At 45.8% G+C, this 21,031-nt stretch overlaps 1 protein-coding gene across 5 annotated transcripts in view; it reads left to right on the forward strand.

The window, feature by feature from the left end:
• Positions 1-21,031, forward strand: part of UNKL (unk like zinc finger) — a 147,178-nt gene that overhangs the window by 58,350 nt on the left and 67,797 nt on the right. For 4 of the 5 annotated variants that reach the window (XM_089769358.1, XM_089769357.1, XM_075899983.2 and 1 more), the window contains one exon: positions 8,187-8,341. In XM_089769358.1, the coding sequence (XP_089625484.1) occupies positions 8,187-8,341 (155 nt within the window). Of the gene's footprint in view, positions 1-8,171; positions 8,342-21,031 lie in introns of all 5 variants that reach the window. The other variant, XM_075899990.2, reaches the window with a different exon arrangement.

Here is a 21,031-nt window from a genome sequence, read left to right on the forward strand (position 1 = left end):
TAACTATCAAGTGATCCATCTGCTGTTACCCATTTCTAGCTTTTGACAAAGCAGAGGCTAAGGACACCATCCCTGTCTGACTTGGCTAATAGCCATCGATGGACCTCTCCTACATGAATTTCTCGAGTTGTTTTTGAACGCTTTTATAGTCTTGGACTTCGCAACATCCCCTGGCAAAGAATTCCATAGCTTGAGTGTGTATTGTGTGAAGTACTTCATTTTGTTTGTTTTAAACCTGCTGGCTGTTAATTTCTTTTGATTCTTGTGTTATGGGAAGGAGTAAATAACTATCCTTTATTCACTTTTCCCACACCAGTCATGAATATTAAACTTCATCCTATTTACTTCAGACCATTTCTCCAGTTTGTCCAGACCATTTTGAATTATGACCCTAACCTCCAAAGCAATTAGAACCTTCCCAGCTTGGTATCAAATGCAAAGTTAATAAGCATACTCTCTATGCTAATATCTAAATTGTTGATGAAGATATTGAACAGAACCGATCCCAAAACTGACCCCAGTGGAACCTCACTTGTTATGCCCTTCCAACATGACTATGAACCAATAACTACTCTCTTGGAATGGTTATTCAGCCAGTTTTGCACCCACCTGATAGTGGCCCCATCTAGGTTATATTTCCCTAGTATCAGATGCTTTACTAAAGTTTAGGTATACCTGTCCATTGCTTCCTCTTTATTCGCAAGATTTGTTATATCAAATTAATAATTTTTGTTCCCATTTTTCTGAAGCCTTTCCAATGTCAATACATTTTTTTTTAGATGAGAGAACCACATCTGCATGCAGCATGACATGGATTTATATAGAAGCAATAAGATATTCTCTGTCTTATTTTCTTTCCCTTTCTTAATAATTCCCAGCATTCTGTTCGCTTTTTTGATTGCTACTGCATATTGAGTGGATGTTTTCAGAGAACTATCCACAATGACTACAAGATCTCTCTCTTGAATGATAACAGCTAATTTAGTCCCTATTATTTTATATGTATAGTTGAGATTGTTTTCCAATAATGCACTACTTTGCATTTATCCACTTTGAATTTCATCTACCATTTTGTTGCTCAGTCACCTAGTTTTGTGAAATATTTCTGAAGCTTTTCATAGTCTGCTTTGGACTTCACTATCTTGAGCAGTTTGGTATCATCTACATTTTGCCATCTCACTGTTTGCCCCTTTTTCCAGATCATTTATGAATATGTTGAATAGAATTGGTCCCAGTATGGACACCTGGGGGGCATCACTTGTTACCTCTCTCCATTCTGCAAAGTAACCATTTATTCCTACCCTTTGTTTCTTATCTTTTAACCAGTTACCAGTCCATGAAAGGACCTTCCCTCTTATTCATGAAAGGTTACTTTGCTTAAGTGTCTTTGGTGAGGGACATTGTCAAAGGCTTTCTGGTAATCTAAGAATACTATATCCACTGAACTCCCCTTGCCCATGTGCTTGTCAAAGAATTCTAGTAGGTTGATGAAGTATGATTTCCCTTGTGATGGACCGGGTCGTGTCTGGGCACAGCTGAGGGCACCCGCTCAGGGCGAATTGCTTAAATTCGGGGCTCCTTACAGCCCCCAGACTGGTGACCTTCCCAAACAGGCCACAAACCAGTCCCACAGAGCACTTCAGCAGCCTGCCTGAAGCCTCATGAGCAAAACCCCTTCGACACCCCAACAGTATCCATGCCCCAGATGGCCCCGGGCCTCATATACAGGTGGGAGGGTCTTAGAACCCAATCCCACCTACCCCGAACTAGTTCTCTCCGGTTCCAAGAAACCAGCCAGAGATCCCTGGTCAATTTACCCTCTGGACCTTACCCACAAATCACGCTGAGCCAATCCTTTAGAATCTATCCTCTAAAGGTTTATTACCACAAGAAAGAAAAGCATGAGCGTAAGGTTGCTAAAGAATCATACATTACATGCATCGAATCTCCCAGTTCTCGCTGCAGGCTCTAGCAGAGATGTTACAGCTGCTGGCTTAAGAGTCCTTGTTGCACATCCTAGAATCAGGATGGGTCCACAGTTCTTCAATCCCTGCACTGCTGCCTCTGGGATGAAGTGCTGAGCTGAGAACCAAGATGGAGTCAACCACATGGCCTATTTATCCCTCCTTCCTGGTCTCTTCTTGGCTACAGCAGGTCACCTGGCGAGCGGCCTATCCCTGTGTTCCCTGCTGGTAGCCCTTAGGTATGAGTCACCACTCATTATTTAGGTGTGTCCTTGGCCCATTGAGTGCCATTGTCCCACAGGGCCTCGCTAATTAGCATGTCCATAGGCCGAACTGCTTTGCCCATAGTTCAACCACATATAGAGAAACATTTGGTATCCACACAAAATACATATTTATAACTTTACATACCGTCATTATACAATCACATGAATAGCATATATGGAATTAGAAGAAAGTAGGCTTCTATTGAACACCTCACATGACCCCCTTTGCGCCACTTTGGGGCCAACACCCCCCCATGGGTGCAGCATGATCTGGCTGCTCCCCTCAAAATCCAGTAACATGACATCCCTTTACAAAAAAACAAGTTGACTTTTCTCTAACAGATTATGTTTAGCTCTGTGTGACAAGTCTGTTCTATACTGTAGTTTCAACCAGTTTACCTGGTACTGAAGTTAGACTTACCACCCTGTAATTGCCAGGGTCATCTCTAGAGCCTTTTTAAAAAATTGGCATCACACTCCAGTCATTAGGTGCAGAAGCTGATTTAAAGGATAGGTTACAGACCACATTTAGTAGTTCTGCAATATTACATTTGAGTTCTTTTAGAACTCTTTGGTGAATAACACCTAATCCTGGTGACTTATTACTATTTAGTTTATCAATTTGTTCCAAAACCTTCTCTAATAACACTTTAATCTGGGACAGTTTCTCATATTTGTGACTTAGGCTGTGTCTAGACCACATCCCTCTTTCAACAGAGGGATGTAAATTAGACACGTCAAAATTGCAAATGAAGCGGGGATTTAAATATCCCACGCTTCATTTGCATAATCACATTATGTCGCTTTTTCGGAAAAGCACCATTTCGAAAGTAAAACCATGGTCTGGACATGATTCTGTTGAAAATGGCAGGCTTTTTTGAAAGATCCTGTAAACCTCATTTTTTGACGAGTACAGGATCGTTTGAAAGAGCGCAATGACATGATTATGCAAATGAAGTGTGGTATATTTAAATCCCTGCTTCAGTTGCAATTTCGACGTGTCTAATTTACATCCCTCTGTCGAAAGAGGGATGTGGTCTAGACACAGCCCCAAAAAGAATGGCTGAGGTTTGGGAATCTCCTTCCCCTCCTCAGCCATGAAGACTGAAGCAAAGAATTCATTAGTTTCTCCACAATTATTTTATATCCTTGATTGCTCCTTTAGCATCTCAATTGTCCAGTATCTCAGCTGGTTGGTTGTTAGACTTCCTGCTTCTAAGGTACTTAACATTTTTTTGCTATTACTTTTTAAGGTTTTGGCTAGCTATTTTTCATTCTTTTTTGGTCTTCCTAATTATATTGTTACTCTTAATTTGCCAGAGTTTATGCTCTTTTCTATTTTCCTCACTAGGATTTAACTTTAACTTTTAAAAACAATGCCTTTTTATGTCTCACTGCTTCTTTTACTTGGTTTTTAAACCATGGAGTAGGGATGTGAATGAGTAATTGATTAACAGATAAGCCTAAATTTATCGGTTAATCTAGTCAACTACTTGAATTCCACCCACTTTGCTGCCGCTGTATCAGAGGCAGCAAGGGGGAGAAAGCAGGAGCCAGTTCTGGTGGGGAGCCAGCTTAAAAGTTTGCCCCACCCCTATGCTGCTGACTCTGAGCTGCTGTCTATCAGAGGCAGCAGTGTGGGAGGGTGGGATACGAGAGACTGATGTTGCAAAGCAGCCTCTGTCCGCTGCGGGTCCGGTGCTAGCTGCAGACAGAGGCTGCTCCGGCAGTAAACCCTGTCCACTTCCCTGCTTCCTCTCCACCCACTCAGGCCCCCCCACTGACAGGGATTGCTGCCATCCTGCGCTGCCGCCTCTGTATCAGATGCAGCAGCGCAAGGCAGCTGATCTGAAAAGGAAGCTGTTTTTTAAACTGGCTTCCCTCATGGACTGGCTCCCACCTGGCACTCTGTACCACTGCCTCTGATAGAGAGGCAGCAGTGCAGAGTGTCAGGGAGCTCCCAAGAAGTCAGTCCGGATGGCACTGGCCGCCAGCCTCCCCCCAGGGGACTATAGAATAGTTGACAAACAGCTGTGAATTAATGAGGTTAGTTAAGCTATTCATTTAACTGATAGCTAACATTCCTACCATGGAGGCACTTTTTTGGTTCTCTTACCATGTTTTTTAATTTGGGGTACATTATTTAAATGGAGCATCTATTATGGTATCTTTGAAGTGTCCATGCAGCTTGCAGAGATTTCACTTTTGACATTGTGCCTTTTAATTTCTATTTAAGGACCCTCCTCATTTGTCTGTAGTTTCCCTTACTGAAATTAAATGCAACAGTGTTGGGCTGCTGTGGTGTTTTACCCACTATCAGGATGTTAAATTTAATTATATTATGATCACTATTTCCAAGCACTCCAGCTATATTCCCCTCTTAGACCAGTCCACGTAGGACTAAATCACGAATTGTCTCTCCTGTTGTGGGTTCCAGAACCAGCTGCTCCAAGAGGCAGTCATTTAAGGTGTCAAGAAACTATCTCTGCATCACACCCTGAGGTGACATGTATCCAGTCAATAATATGAAATCTCCCATTATTACTGAGGTTTTTATTTTCCTAGCCTCTCTAAGCTCCTTTTGCATTTCAGTCACTAGCACCATCCTGTTCGTGTGGTCACTATTATACTCCTACTGCTATATTCTTATTATTAAAGCATGGAATTACAATCCATAGAGATTCTATGGCACATTGTGGTTCATTTAAAATTTTTACTTCGTTTGATTGTAGGCTTTCTTTTAGATGTAGTGCCGCTCCCTTACCAGCATGACTTGTTCGCGCCTTCCAATATATTTTGTACTCTGGTATTACTGTGTGCCATTCATTATCCTCATTCCACAAAGTTTCTGTGACGTCTGTTCAATCAAGATCCTCATTTAACAAGAGGCGCTCTAGTTCACCCATCTTATTATTTAGACTTCTAGTGTTTGCATATAAGCACTTGGAAAACTTGTCACTTTTAGCTGTCAATTACATGATGTGATTGAATTAACTCTTTTTCCTTTGACCGTTTCTCATCAGATCTTACCTGTATTTTATCATCTTCCATCCTCTCCTCTTTACTAAGACAGAGAATCTCCATTAATAGACACTCCTGTAAGGGATGTCTCTGACCGATCCATGTGCGCCTGTAGCCCTTAGTTTAAAAACTGCTCTACAAGGGTATGTCTACACTACAAAGTTAGTTCGAACTAACTTTAATAGGCGCTACACTAGCGCTCCGCTAGTTCGAATTTGAATCGAACTAGCGGAGCGCTTAGTTCGAACTAGGTAAACCTCATTTTATGAGGATTAAGCCTAGTTCGAACTAGCTAGTTCGAATTAAGGGGTGTGTAGCCCCTTAATTCGAACTAGTGGGAGGCTAGCCCTCTCCAGGTTTCCCTGGTGGCCACTCTGGCCAACACCAGGGAAACTCTATGCCCCCCTCCCGGACCCCTTAAAGGGGCACGGGCTGGCTACGGTGCCCGTGCCAGGTGCAAGCCTGCCAGCACCCAGCCAGCAGACCCTGCACCTGGCACTGCACAGAGCCACCCACCCGATGTCCCCCAGCCCACCCCCTCTTCCCGGGACCAGGCTGGCGGCTCCCGGGAGCTTGCCCTGGACCGCAAGAGGCGGGCACCTTCCTGGGCTAGTGCGGACATCGTGGACCTTGTCCACGATCTCCGCACTAGGCACAGGAAAGTGGCCGGCTAGGGCAGGAGAGCTGCCAGCCTGGCCACCCAGGAGCAGGTGTGCATGAAAATCAAGAGGGTCCACTGAGACCCCTGACCCTGAGCCCTGAGCTTACAATGGCCGTCCTGGGTCAGACCAAAGGTCCATCTAGCCCAGTAGCCTGTCTGCTGACAGCGGCCAACCCTAGGGACCCTGGAGGGGATGGACCGAAGACAGTGACCAAGCCATTTGTCTCGTGCCATCCCTCTCCAGCCTTCCACAAACTTTGGGCAGGGACACCACTCCTACCCCCTGGCTAAGACCACTCCATGGACCCAACCTCCATGACTTGATCTCACTTCCCTTTAAACTCTGTTCTAGTTGTAGCCTTCACAGCCTCCTGCAGCAAGGAGTTCCGCAGGTTAACTATTTGCTTTGTGAAGAACAACAACTTTCTCTTACTAGTTTGAAGCCTGCTACCCATTCCTTTCCTTTGGTGTCCTCTAGTCCTTCTTTATGGGAACTCAGGAAGAACTTTTCTGAATGCACCATCTCCACCCAACCCCTGCTTTTAGAGACCTCTATCCTGTCCCCCCTCCGTCTCCTCTTTTCTAAGCTGAACAGTCCCAGTCTCTGTAGCCTTTCTTCATCTGGGACCTGTTCCCAACCCCTGATCATGTTAGTTGCCCTCCCTTCTCCCAGCCTTTCTCTTCCCCTCTCCCACCTCCTTTTCCCAGTCTCCCCCCAGTTTTGTTCAATAAAGACAGAGTCAGTGTTGGAAGAAACGTTATCTTTATTTTGTACATCAATAAGAAGGGGGGCTAGGGAAGGGTAAGTGGAAGGAGGTGAGGGAGGAATGGGGTACGAGCCCCCGATGGGGAGGACTGGGCTGGCTCTGCGGGCTTCTGGGGGTGGAAGCTCTCCTGCAGCCCCCCAATTACCCCCTCTCCCCAGATGGCAGCCTGCGGCAAGTGCAGCTGGGCTGATGGCCGAGTGGTGTGATGTGCCCAGTGTGGGTACTCCGGGCACTCCAAGCCAGAACTTCTTTGCAAGCGGGGCACCCCTTAGAACTGTGTGTCCGGGGTGGGGGTCGGGACCCTTTAAGCACAGCCCTCGGCTAGCCTGAGACAGCATCTCCATGCTCTAAGTCCTCCTCTTATGCCCTGCTGGCACTGCTTCCGGCCATCCTTAAGCCCTGTTCAGAGTCCACTCAATGTGGACTTGCTAGTTCGAATTAGCAAAACTAAGTTTTTAGTTCTAGACGCGTTAGTTCGAATTAGCTTAGTTCGAATTAACTAATTCGAACTAAGTTAGTTCGAACTAGCGCTGTAGTGTAGACGTACCCCAACTTTTTAAATTTTTAATGACAGTAATCTGGTTATGCTTTGGTTTAGGTGGAGCTCATCGTTCCTGTGTAGGCTCCCCTTTTCCCAACCTCACATTGAAGATACTGCTCAGGAGTCACCTACAATGGAGCACCTATAGAACAGTACCCAAAGTAGAAGACGAAGTTACTCACCTTTTACAGTAATGGTGGTTCTTCAAGATGTGTGTCCCTATGGGTGCTCTACAACCCAGCCTTCTCTGTTTTACTTTGAAAAGTTCTCCACAGGGGTTGTATTGTAGAGAAAGTGGTTTCCCTATGCAGTGGTGATGAGCCTCGAGGAAGAAAAGAAGGGAGGGAGAGCTGGTGTACAGGCCAAACTGGCATTTTTACCAAACATCTCCAATCAGAAGTGCAGGCATGTATACACACCTATGGTGGAGCACCCCTAGAGACACACATCTTGAAGAACCATCATTACTTCACAAGGTGAGTAACATCCTCTTCTTTTGGTGTGATGCTATAGATCACTTTGAGTGAAAAAGAGAGTAATTCAGTATATAATGTCACATGTATCATTGCAACAGGGAGTCCTAAAAATGTTCTCTCTCAACTCTATAGTATCATAGATTCCTGAAAGTACAGCAAAATCTGTAATAAGACTGTTCTTGCATACCAATCTGTTTTGTTCCTATGGATTTTTGCTGGACCATATTATAAGGAGAAGCCCTCTGGGATATGGACAACTATTTGGTACTAAAGTTTAAGTGGCCACAAATACACCAATATTAAATTACACCATTTTCAAATTGATTTTGCTTTGTTTATATTATTTTGTTTTCAGAAACAGTTTTTATTTATGTAGTTAAATGTTTTCATGTGAGAAGTGGTGCTGTGTTTGGTTTGAGGTATATAATTGTTGAATTCACACAGCTAAATACAAAATCTGTGTGTAATTTGTTGGGGATTCCTTCAACAGAGGACACCATGAATGTAGTCATACTGCAAACTGGTTGTCAATCAAAGCCAGGCGCTCATCTGTTTTCAGCAGACAGCATAGGAATTGCAAATGAATGGAGCAGCAATCTTAACTCCACAAACAGCATTACAAATAACAGTGGGCAGTCTGGAAATGTAAGTGTAAATACTTCTGAAAAAGTTACTAATGATCACTCTGTCAATATATAATTGTTTGTTTTATTTCTCAGCCATCTCTTTTTACTATATGTATATTGCAACAGAAAAGAAGCACCTTACTTAGACATTTATTGAGGGCTCAATAAATATCAGCCCTCACATGTGTCAGTGAAGGTTTTAAACTGGTTCTGGTACCTACTGCAGGAGTTCTTAAATTTAATTGCACTGTGATTTCCTTTTGACAACAAAAAATACTACATGACCACAGGATGGGAGATGAAATCCTGAGCCTGCCCAAGCCCTACTGCCCATGCGGGAGGGCCAAAGCCAGAGGGCTTCTGCTCCAGGAAGGGGGCATGTAAGTGAGCCCTGCTGCCCTGGGCTGAAGCCTGAAGTCATCATCTTTGGCCCTGGATAGTGGAGCTCAGGCCAGGGCCAATCCTGAAAAGTCTAAGCTAGCGCAACCCATTCTGGAGTCCCAACCCATAATTTGAGAACCGCTGACCTCATGCAATGTCTGGCCCATGCCTGAGTACCACATATAATTTTATATTACGTCTGTGTTTCCTTCTCTTTCTTCCTTTGTAGATGTGGTCAGGGGATTGTAGCCTACATCTCTATTGATTTTTCTTTTTAATGAGCAACAAAGACCCTTCTATAGCTCATGAGTATAAGTTTGCTTATTGGTGGAACTTTCACTAACAGGTTTTCAATACTAGTAGCTTTTTGTTTGTAAAATTAAAACAGAAAACAAATATAGGTTACATATTTTAAAATATGCTTAAAAGGAAATAACCAGTAAATGTGTTTTTAAAATGAGAGACCTTTCATTGATGCAGGTTCTGCAGCTTCACGCTGTTGCCCGTTAGTCCAACCATATGTATCTTTGTAGCTGTTTATGTTGTGCCTTAGCTCTCCAGTATGAAATCTGCAGCCGCACGTACCTCCAGGGATGTGTCAGTGGCATAACAGAGTTCTTGCACTCCTGAGCTCTGTGCTACTGTTCCAGTAGGAACCCACTCCTTTTTCTGCACAGGGGCTTGAATCCCATTGGACTCCTTGGTTCACTTCTGTTCGCTGCTTTCAGCAATAACCTATGAGACACACATGCTCTCCCAAAAGCTCTTCATAGTGCTCCCAGGTTACTGGATAAGAAGAGCCAGGGAGTGTCTGACTATCTTGTCCATAGGAACTCTCCTACTATCAAGGACTTGAACTTGGTCAAGGATTAAGTTTCAGCAGTTTTCTCCACCATCCCCTGTGCTTATACTCAATCATTTGCTGCAGTTAATGTAGTTGAATGTTTAGTTGCCAGAGTTCTTACTTTTTCTATTGTCATGATTATTTAGCTGCTGTATTCTCTGTGCATCAAAGGTTCACCTTCTGAGACTTAAACTCCTGCCTTTTCATCTGCTCTTCCCCTGCATACTTGTCTCTCTCTATTCCTTTTTCCACCTCGATACTCAAGCTCGGTTGTGTTTTCTCTTCACCTCAATCTAACCCAGTCTATTATAATTTAGGTATTTGTCGGACTACTCCTCCCTCCCTGATTCTCCTAATCTCAACTATAACTTTTCCTTCTTGCCTCTAGCAATCTCTCTTTCAATTGCAGCCTTCTGTCATTCATTTTCCTCTTTGTGGTCATCTCCATTACCTACTGATTCCCCTTCTTCTTGGCTCCAACTTAAGTGCTGTTCCCTCTTATCATTGCTGCCTTCACAACTGGTATCATGGACATTTTTGTGGTCATTTTTATTATAAATGAAACCTCAGTCTTTCCATCTGCCGCTGCCTTTATGCCACTGATTTCTTGCTCTTTCTCCTCCAGTGCAAGCATCATAGCACCCAAAAAGCCGTAATAAGGAAAGTATGGTGCAATAATTAGGGAACTAACCTTGTACTTGGGAGGCCTGAGTTCATTTCCTTACTTTTTCTCATACATCCTGATTGATTTTGTGCAAGTGACTTAGCCTCTCTGCCTCAGTTCTATATTTGTAAATGAGGGTAAAAGTTTTTCCTGCTTTTATAGGTGTGTTGTGGATAAATGCATTAAAGATTGTGAAGTGGGCCAGCTATGATGATAGTGGAGGCCATATAATTACTTTACATACCTTCCTTCCTCACCCACACTACATCCCTACTTTCACATCTAAGGTCAGGTCTGCACTAGAACTGGAAGGTTGGGTTGAAGTACGCAACTGCAACTACGTAAAATACGTAGCTGGAATCAGTTTACCTTAAGCCGAGCTTGGCGCCGTCTTCACAGAGAGAGGCCGACAGGAGCAAATGCTCCCGTCGGCTTCCCTTACTCCTTGCAACTTCAGGAAGTACCAGACCCACCCTCAGCATTCGATTTAGTGGGTTTTCACTAGCCCTGCAAAATTGAATGCCAGAAGATCAATCTCCTGTGCAGCAAGTGGAGACATGGTCTTAGTTTTTGCTCCTCATTTTGTCCATTTTGCTGCCATCTGTTGTTGTTCCATGATCTAACTCTTCCCATTTCAGTGAGTGGCTCTCCTCTCATTTCAATTCCCGTTCCTTTTCAGGGGAGTCTCGCTTCCACATTAATGTGTTCCTCTGATTATTCTAACTTTTTATTGCTTTTCCTCCAGCCTTTCAATTTGGGCATACTCTTTCTCTAATCAGTCTCTTCCATTTTAACATAATTCATTACTCCTTTGACTGCTTGATACAAGTCCATGGCAAAACTCAGATTCCTCTGCAGCTTTTAACTTGATCCTTCATTTCTTTGTTTTTTGTTGTTTTTCTTTAGTGACATCCCCTTCTTACACTTAAACCTTTTGCATCACTGCCACACCAGGGTTGTTCCACTATCCCCATATATAATTATCTTGTCACATCCATTTCTTCCATTCCTGCTTTCTGCTGCTAAGGGTATATCTACATGGGGATAAAAAAATAGCAGATAACTTGGGTCACTTTAGTTGGGATTTAGCTCTGGGGATGAAAAATCACTGTGTAGACACTTGGGCTAAAGTCCAACCTTTATACCTTCCACCCTTTCCCAAGTCCCAGAGCTTGGGCTCCAATCTGAGAGAGAATGTTTACAGAGCAATTTTTTTCAGCTCCAGGACCTGAGCCCTGTGAGCCTGAGTTATCTGATCTCATCAAGCTGCCTCTTCTCTACCCTTGACGCTCTCCTCAAGCCTCTTCTGTAGTTACTCCCTCCTCTTTCAACCCAGACCTTGTTCATTTTTCCCAAAGAAGAACATTGACATACCAGAGTCAGATGTTTCTCTTCCTCCCTTTCTTTCCAACCATCACCTTCTCTTCTTCTTTGAGTGATTGCTCATGTGCATTCCAACTAGGTGTGTGCATGCAGCATGCACGTGTCGTCGGAAGTTTTTCCCTCAGTAGTACCCTTAGGGCCAGCGGAGAGCCCCCTGGAGTGGCGCCGGTATATCGGCCCATATATACCTCTGCTGGCCTCCTCACCCACTCAGTACATTCTTACTGCCGTGACAGTTGTTGGAACAACCCTCAGCTCATCTAGCGATAGTTGTCTTCAGTATTGTTCTTGATTTTTTTCAGTTAGCTTCATACCTGCAGTTAAGTTAGACACTCTTGTTGTTTTGTTGTTTTTGTTGTTGTGCCCTGCCACGGCGCACCATGTGCCCACGGCAGCTCATACCCAGCCCGCAAGGCTTTAAGTCCTGCAAAAAGTGCCACAAGCCTATGCCCCGCGGCAACCGTCATTCTTCATGTTTAAAGTGCTTGGGGGAAGATGCACCTCACGGAAGCATGCAAAATTTGCAAGGCGTTTAATCCACGCATGAAACGTGAGGGAGAGTTGAGTCTTAAGATCATCCTTATAGAGGCGGCTCTCCGGCCGGTACCGGTGCCAGAGTCAGCACCGGGTCCTCAAAGCGCACTGGCGTCAGTGCGGGATTCCCCTCTGCACCATGCCTCCCCGGCACCACAGAGACCTTGATACCAGTCTCAGTCTCCGGCACCGTAGAAGAAGAGGAGGCCTAATGGGACAGTCCCCTGCCAGACACGTGACCTCCATGAGCCCTCCAGTGGGGCGGCACTGGCAAGTCTGGAGTGCTGACCTTCCTCCCAGCATAGGGAGCCGAGCCCACTGGAGGACTTCCCTGAACCCTCCACCCCGGAGGCCTTAGAAGCGGCAAGGGTGCTTATAGACTCTTCCCCTCGCTTCCTCCGCCTCCCCCCCCCACTCCAGCACCCTCCAGGCAACACGGGGCGTCCCGGCACTGGCAGTCGAAACAATCTGAGACCTTGGCACCTGGAAGCCCAGGCCCAAGCCCACCGCCCCCCACTCCTGGCTCCACCGGCACTGCTCACAGCACTGACACACCTCCCATGGTGCCTCATCAGGACGCAACACCGGATACGCTGCGGTACCACGCCCTGACACCAGCTCACACCATTCCGGCACCTACCTCTGCACCGGATGTCCATACCGTCATGCCACCACGTCCGCCTCAGCACCATGGGAAGCCGGAATCTATGGCCAGGCACGCAGCTGCTCTGCAGGTGTCTGCATTGACTCCTCCCTGGTCCGCCTCGGAGTACACGTCTGACTCTGCGGCATAATCCACCTGGTGGTCTTGGAGCGCCCGGTCCCAGTCATGGCACCGCTCCCAGCACCATAATCCGCCTCGTCCATACCATGGGACAGGGTAGTGACAGTCCCTGCCCCTGTCCGTCTTGCGCTGAGCTGGTGGATCAACCAGGCAGAGGTCTCTGCGGGGATACCATGTTCCAGACCGGTACCGTCCACCCTCCTTGTCACAGACGCGTTGGACACTGGCTTGGGAGCCCACCTGGGAGACCTTCACATGCAAGGTATGTGGTCTACAGACGAGATCTCCCTGCATATCAACATCATGGAGCTCCGGGCAGTCTGACTGGCTTATGTGGTTTTCCTTCTCCACCTCAGGGGCAAGTCTGTCCTCATCCTATTGGACAACATGACAGCGGCGGAGTATATAAACAAGCAAGGCTGGGCCCGTTCCCCTTGCCTGTGCTTGGAGGCTATTCACCTGTGGGAACTTTGCATCAGGGCGGATATCCACCCGACGGCCTCGTACCTCCCAGGCTCCCAAAACGTCCTGGTGGACAAACTGAGTAGTTACTTTACAGGACACGAATGGTCTTTGAGGTGGGATGTAGCCCAATCAATCTTCCGTGGGTGGGGGTCTCCCCATCTGGACCTCTTCGCCACAGAGCAGAACAGGAAGTGCCACCAATTCTGCTCCCTCATGGGACAGGGACAGAGCTCACTGGGAGGTGCTCTCCTTCTCCCCTGGCCGCAGGGCCTATTATACGCCTTCCCACCATTCCCGCTAATCCACAAGTTCTTACTCGGGTGTTGGAGTTCAGGGCATCGCCCTGGCCTGACCCAGGCAGCACTGGTTCTCAGCCCTCTTCAGCCTGTCATGTGAGAGACCCATGACCCTCCCACTGCTCCCAGACCTAATTACTCAGGACCCAGGCAGGCTCCGCCACCCGGACCTGCACTCGCTGCATTTGACAGTGTGGAAGCTCTGTGGCTAACGGCCAAGGAACTTCAATGCTCGGAACGGGTCCAGGAAGTCATCCACTAGGTAGCAGGAAGCCCTTTACATAGGACCACATACCTGGCTAAGTGGAAACGGTTCTGTATCTGGGCTGCCCGGAAGGGGGTACACCCAAGGCAAGCTGCGATCCCCTTGATCCTGGATTACCTGTTAAACCTCAGGCTCCAGGACCTCTTTTCTTCCTCCATCAAGGTTCACTTGGCAGCCATTTCGGCCTTCCACCCAGGGGAAGGGGGGAAAACTCTGTTTGCTAACCCAATGGTCAAAAGGTTTCTGAAAGGGTTGGATAGGCTCTACTCATATGTCCGCCAGCCCATTTCCCAGTAGGACCTAAACCTGGTCCTTTCCAAACTTATGGGACCCCTATTCGAACCTTTAGCAACGTGTTCCCTTCTATACTTGTCTTATAAAGGGTGTCTCCTGGTGGCACTCACATTCGCCAGGCGGGTATTCGAACTCAGGGCGCTCACCTCGGATCCCCCCTACACGGTGTTTTTCAAGACAAGGTTAGGCTTCGCCCCCACCCAGCTTTTCTGCCCAAGGTGGTGTCGTCTTTCCACACCTCCCAGGATATTTTCCCGGCGGTCTTTTACCCCAAGCTGCACGCGTATGGGAAAGAACAGGCTTTACACACTCTAGATGTGTGCAGGGCATTAGCTTTTTACTTAGACAGGACAAAACCATTCAGGAAGTCACTGCAACTCTTTGTGGCTGTCGCCGAACGTGCAAGGGGTCAACCCGTGTCCTCCCAGTGGATTTCCTCCGGGATAACTGCTTGTATCAAGGAATGCTATGCCCTAGTGGGGGTACCGGCTCCATCCCTTAGAGTGCACTCCACGGGAGCTGTGGCAACCTCTACCACTTTCATGTCGCAGGTTCCCATTCTGGACATCTTCAGAACCATGACATGGTCCTCTGTCCATACCTTCGCCAGTAACTATGCACTAACGCATCAAGCCAGGGAAGACGCTGCCCCAGGCAGGGCAGTCCTCCACTTTTCTGTAGCTTCAACATCCGGTCCTCCTCCATAGGTTCTGGTTTGGAGTCACCTAATTGGAATGCACATGAGCAATCACTCGAAGAAGAAAGAACTTATCTCGTAACTGTGATTCTTCGACATGTATTGCTCATGTCCATTCCAAATCCCTGCCTGCTGCCCCTTTTCCAGAATATTCCAGTAAAAAGGAACTGAGTGGGTGAGGGGGCCAGCAGGGGTTTACATGGGCCAATATACTGATGCCACTCCATGGGGCTTCCAGCTGGCCCTAAGGGTACTGCTGAGGGAAAAACTTCCAATGACGCATGCACCCTGCACGCACACACCTAATTGGAATGGACACGAGCAACAGATCTCAAAGAATCATAGTTACGAGGTAAGTAACCATTCTTTCCTTTAACCTTTCAGTAATGCAGAGACATTCTTCCTTACCTTCTTTTCTGTCCCTGTGGTCTATTAATTTCCTGCTTTTCACTTCCAAGCTCCTTGAATGCAGTGTCTACTTCAGTTTCCTTAACTCTCTTTTCCTTCACTTTCTCACCTGGTGTTTCTTTTTCTTTCAAACTTTTTCCAGTCTGTTTTTTGAGGCTCTGATCTTGGTCCCAGCCTCTACAGTGTTCTTCCTGACCTAACCACCAGCAACCTCATTAAGTCATGGTTTTAATTCCCATGTCTGTGTGGATGACTTTAAAATAACTCTGATTTTGCCCATCCTTTTTATTTGTGCACCCAACACTTTCATATCAATTTTGGATGTCCTGCCACAGATTCTGTCTGAATATGGAACAAATGGAGTGTTCCTCTCAAACACTTGATTCTTCTTTGGGAGACGTCCCTGGGGTGCTCTATAGTAGGAGTAGGTGCGTCCCAGCACCACAGAGTGGATTTTTGATAGCTGTGCATTTATTGCCCCAGCACAATCTCGCATGCGCAGCTACCCTCCCTTTAGTTCCTTTATACTGCCTCTGGTTTCAGATGGACCTCTGCAGTGCTCCTTGATCCTCATTAGTTCTAAAGACAGGTAGATAGTTAATTAGTTTACTCCAAGGTTTTTCTCCTTGGTAGTTCTTAGAAACAGGCAGGAAAAAAAGGCCGCTCGCCTCAGCTGGCATTTCTGGCCATTCATTAATATCACCGCGAGAGATGGGTTCACCTGGCTTTAAACTCTGCACAGACTGCAACAATGCTATGCCGGCCTAGATGGCCACGACAAATGTGTTAAGTGCCTCGGACACGCCCACTCTCAACAGGATTGTCTACACTGCGCCAAACTGAAGGCGTGCACACGGAGAGACAGAGACCTCAATTTAAAAATGATTCTTTCAGAGACGGGCAAACACCCTTCCTCAGACCCAGACTTTTGGCAGACCGCCAAGGATAAAGGGGATAAACTGCTTAAATCCCTGAAGAAATAGGCCACCTCATTTCCTCAAAACCCGCATTGGCCGAAATGGCACTCAATGAAGAGGCAGTCAGCTAAACCTGCTAAGTCACACCTCAGGACCTGTGACAAGCTGGGCACCTCAGGTGTGGACCGAGCTCGCTACAGAAGCCCCACACAACGCGCCCAACCAGAGGCTACAGGCCACATTGTGCCTTCCTCACAAAGCTCGGTGCCGACCAGCGCGGCCCCAAACACAATGGCACTGCAAGCGGTTACCAGAGCAACAGCAGCTGACAGGGCAGTCACATGGTGCTGCCTATAACAAGTCCTCATACTGCGTGCTCTGCTTCTGTAGTACTGCAGGCGCTGGCACCTCTTATAGTGCCTTGCACTCCTACCATAAGCTATCAAAATCTCAGAGACCTTGCGGTCTTCTCAACCTTTAACTCCCCATTTTTAAGTAACAACAAACCATCATATTCACCGCAATCCAAATATACATCATTGCCTACTGTGTTATCAGCTGACAATGATGAGGACCCAGGGGTTTTCTCACTACAGCTATCCCCACACACATAGGCATTGGGACACTCATTTCATTCTAATGCACCCATTTACACCAGGGGAGCCATGGCCCCCTGGACGCCATATCCATGGATACCACCACCAATGCCCTACGCACCCCAATGGCAGTTCTGGAACCCATGCCCTCAACACCACAAGAAGAAACCATATAAGACGAAGCATACTGCAAAAGTACTTTTTCCCCTAACCCAATCCCCTCAAGTGGGGAGGGGACGAAACGAAATAGACGAGCACTGTTCTCTGAACTCGGGTCCAGAGGCATTACTTGACACAAGCTCACCATCTGTGATGGATAAAGCTACCATGCCATTGCTCTCGGCAATCACTGAGGATTTCTCCTCTTTTCAGGACCTGTTTTAAGTGAGTTGCAACCGATTTGAACATGTCCATGGAGGAAGTACAGGACACTCAACACAAACTGACAAATATCCTTTAGACAACATTTTCAAAAATTGCCTTGCCAATTAACTCGGCCATATTGGAACCAGCCAAAACTTTGTGGCAAACTCCTGCCTCGATCCCTTCCACCTGTAAAAAAGCAGTCCGCAAATATTATGTCCCAGCTAAGGGCTCAGAATTTCTGTTCACTCATCCGCCACCGAACTCACTAGTAGTGGATGCGACTCAGCAGAGAAATAAGCAGCAAAACCACTCCACACCGTTCAACAAGGCCAATAAGGGTATGTCTACACTACCTTCTTAGTTCGAACTAGGAGGGTAATGTAGGCATACCGCACTTGCAAATGAAGCCCGGGATTTGAATTTCCCGGGCTTCATTTGCATAAGCGGGGAGCCGCCATTTTTAAAACCCCACGAGGTGTACCGGTAGTTCAGAATAGGAAGCCTAGTCCGAACTACCTAGTTCGAGCCCCGTGTAGCCGCGCTGCATGGGGTTCGAACCAGCGGGGTTTTAAAAATGGCGGCTCCCCGCTTATGCAAATGAAGCCCGGGAAATTCAAATCCCGGGCTTCATTTGCAAGTGCGGTATGCCTACATTACTCTGCTAGTTCGAACTAGCGGGGTAGTGTAGACAGACCCTAAGAGACTTGACACTCTTGGAAAGAAAGTATACACATCAGCCATGCTGCAAGTTAGCATAGCCAACTATGCCACACTCCTCGGTAAATACGATTTCAATAATTATGCAAAGTTTAATGCCTTTATTGATGATATACCAGACAGTAAAAAAGTGCAATTCAGAGCAATCATCACAGAGTTAAGCAATACCATTCACTGCCCTTCAGGCTGCCTTAGATGCAGCTGACATGGCTATGAGAACAACAGCCATGGCAGTTGTCATGAGATGGGCCTCATGGTTTAATGAGTCTGCCTTCCCTCGAGAAATCCAACCGTCCATGGAAGACCTGCCGTTTGAGGGAGAGAAGCTTTTCTCAACAAAAACCAAGGAAGTCCTCAACTCAATGAAAGACTCCAGAGCAACCTTACGCTCTCTTGGCATTCAAACACCTGTAACAAGGAGAAGGCAATACAGATACCAACAGTACCAGAGGCTAATATACTCAAAACCCACATATTATTATTAAAGGCAAGACCACCCACCATACCAGCAATGTGGCCATGATAGACAACAGTGTCTGCAGCCACAGAGTAATACTTCCAACTGCCCACCCCAACCTAATAAGCGAATTTGAGCCATCCATCGAGAGACTGAAAACCATCCTACCTCCTCCAGAGCTCCCAGATACTAGCAAACCTTTCACTTATCATCTGCTGCCATTTCTTGACAAATGATGCACCATCACATCTGTCAAGTAGGTGATAACAGGTAATTTCCTTCGAATACACCATTCCCTTTCTTGCTCTACCCCCACCCCACCTGCCCACCCCTTCCCTCTTTAGGGACCCCTCTCACGAGATTATACTGCAACAAGAGGTGGATCACCTGCTACGCTTGGGAGCCATCGAACAAGTTCTGCCAAAGTTTTAGAAGACTGGCTTTTTTCTCCTACGCCGAGTTCTGGATAGAGAAGGAACTGAAGGGAGGGTGGCCGTGCATGTGCCATGGTGCCAGGGAAGACCTGTGTACCATGCATGCTTGGCTTCCAATGCACTGCTATTAAAAATCCACTCTGCGGCACTGGAACGCACTTATGCCTACTGTGGAGCACACCCAGGAAAGTCCATCTCAAAGAATGTCAGTTACAGCAAGAAAAAATTAAAAAAACCTAAAACTTTGGCAGTACCTTAAAGACTAACAAAACACATGGATGATGGTGTCATGAGCTTTCGTGGGCACACTTCAGATGACTGGAGTATTAGAAGTCCAGATCCAAGAATTAAATAAGGGAAAAGGGGAGAGGGAGGGTGGAAGAAGAAAAAAAAAAAGAAACAGTGAGTACATTGTTCAAGTACTTACAAGAGGTTGATAAGAACAGTTGGCACCTCCGTTGGTTGGTTGGTTGGTTAAGTCCTTAGGATGTGGAAGGTAATGTGCGAGCCAGCCTATGTCTCTGTTCATTCCAGTAGCATAAGAATTCAACTTGTAAATGAAGTTAAATTCCAGCCCTTCTCTTTGTATTTGGCTTGTGGAATTGGCCTGAAACAACATGGTGACTTGGGGATTCATTAATGAGTGCCCAGGCAAGTGAAAGTGTTCTCCAACAGGTTTCTGTGTACAGATGAGTAACCTCCCCTTCCTCCTCCATGCTCTGTCATTGTTGATAATTTCACCATCCTCCCAGTTACCCACGATTGTAAATTGAGTATCATTATTCATATTCTTTCTTTCTCTTCTATACCCAGTCGTTCATTTTAAACCCTGCAGATTCTTTATCTGAAGCTGAAACATAATCTTTACACTATGCTTTATTCATATTGCTAAAACCTTGATTCATGCCCTGGTCATCTGTTTCCTTGATTATTGTAGCCCCTTGATGTTTTCCCTTAATCTCATATTCAGTCTCTGATATCCCTCTATCATGGTACCATTAAAAGCATTTTTCTTATCCAATGTTCTGACCGCACCTTTCTCTTTTTAACACGTACCAAACTTCCTAACTTGCAGTGGCTTCCTGTCTTCTGTCTTAAGACTCTCCATTGCTCTGCCTATCTCTTGTATCTCCCAACTCATCTGTTCATACCTTGTATTCGGCCAGTTTTGCATTCCTTGGTGTATATTTGGTGGTCTCCCATGTGTGATTCTGTGTCTTTTATTACTTCCTCAAGATTTAGAATACACTCAGTGCACTATGCAGCCATACTCGACGCCTTCAAATACCTTCTCAAGATTGACTGCTTTTGGTTAGTTTGGCAACTGTTGAGATCTGTTTGGATGGAAAATATCCAAAATTAGGACTATATCTAAAATAGTAGTTCCAGGAAAAAATGCCCTGTAAGAAACTGTGACTTATGAAAAAGTAAAAAGGAAGGAAAGATTACACCATATGTTACAGAGGCTACGATATATATGTACATACCAGAAAGGGCAATGGATATGTATTGTGTGTGTATAAATAGCCATGTACAAGCATGAAAAAGATGCAACATACTTCTCTTTTTACATCAAGTGTGCTAAATTGGCATTTTCATAGTGTAGCATGTTCTAGCCTTTCTTAATTCTTGAATGCCAAAGTAACATTTTACATTCCAATGTTCATTGTTGCAGTGGGGTCTCAGGCCTAAGTGAAAGTGAACTTCTTATTGTAGTTTTTAAGGTACATGTAACTTTTCAAGTTAAAAATTAAATTTTACAATTCTGTACTCAAAACTCTTCCTCGTTCCCCCAAATGAAAAAAGTGTACAATGTTAAAAAAATTCTGAAATCTGAGGAATTTAAAACACATAACTCAGAACATTCTAGAAGTTCAAGCATTTAATGTTTATAATTCTGAATAATTTGAAAGTTAAGCATGGGGCATGAACTATAGCAGCCAGGAGTAGCCCTTGTTTTCTGATCCAGACACTGTTTTCCTCTATGGCCATGAGCATGTAGTTCAATCTGATTGCTTTCATTTCCCTGTGCATAACACTTGAATAATATCAGAGGGGTAACCGTGTTAGTCTGGATCTGCAAAAGTGACAAGGAGTCTTGTAGCACCTTATAGACTAACAGATGTATTGGAGCATAAGCTTTCGTGGGCAAAGACCCACTTCGTCAGATGCATGTCGTGGGTCTTTGCCCACGAAAGCTTATGCTC

Source organism: Pelodiscus sinensis, chromosome 15, assembly GCF_052426305.1.
Source record: "Pelodiscus sinensis isolate ZL-2025 chromosome 15, ASM5242630v1, whole genome shotgun sequence".
Classification (NCBI taxonomy): Eukaryota; Metazoa; Chordata; order Testudines; family Trionychidae; genus Pelodiscus; species Pelodiscus sinensis.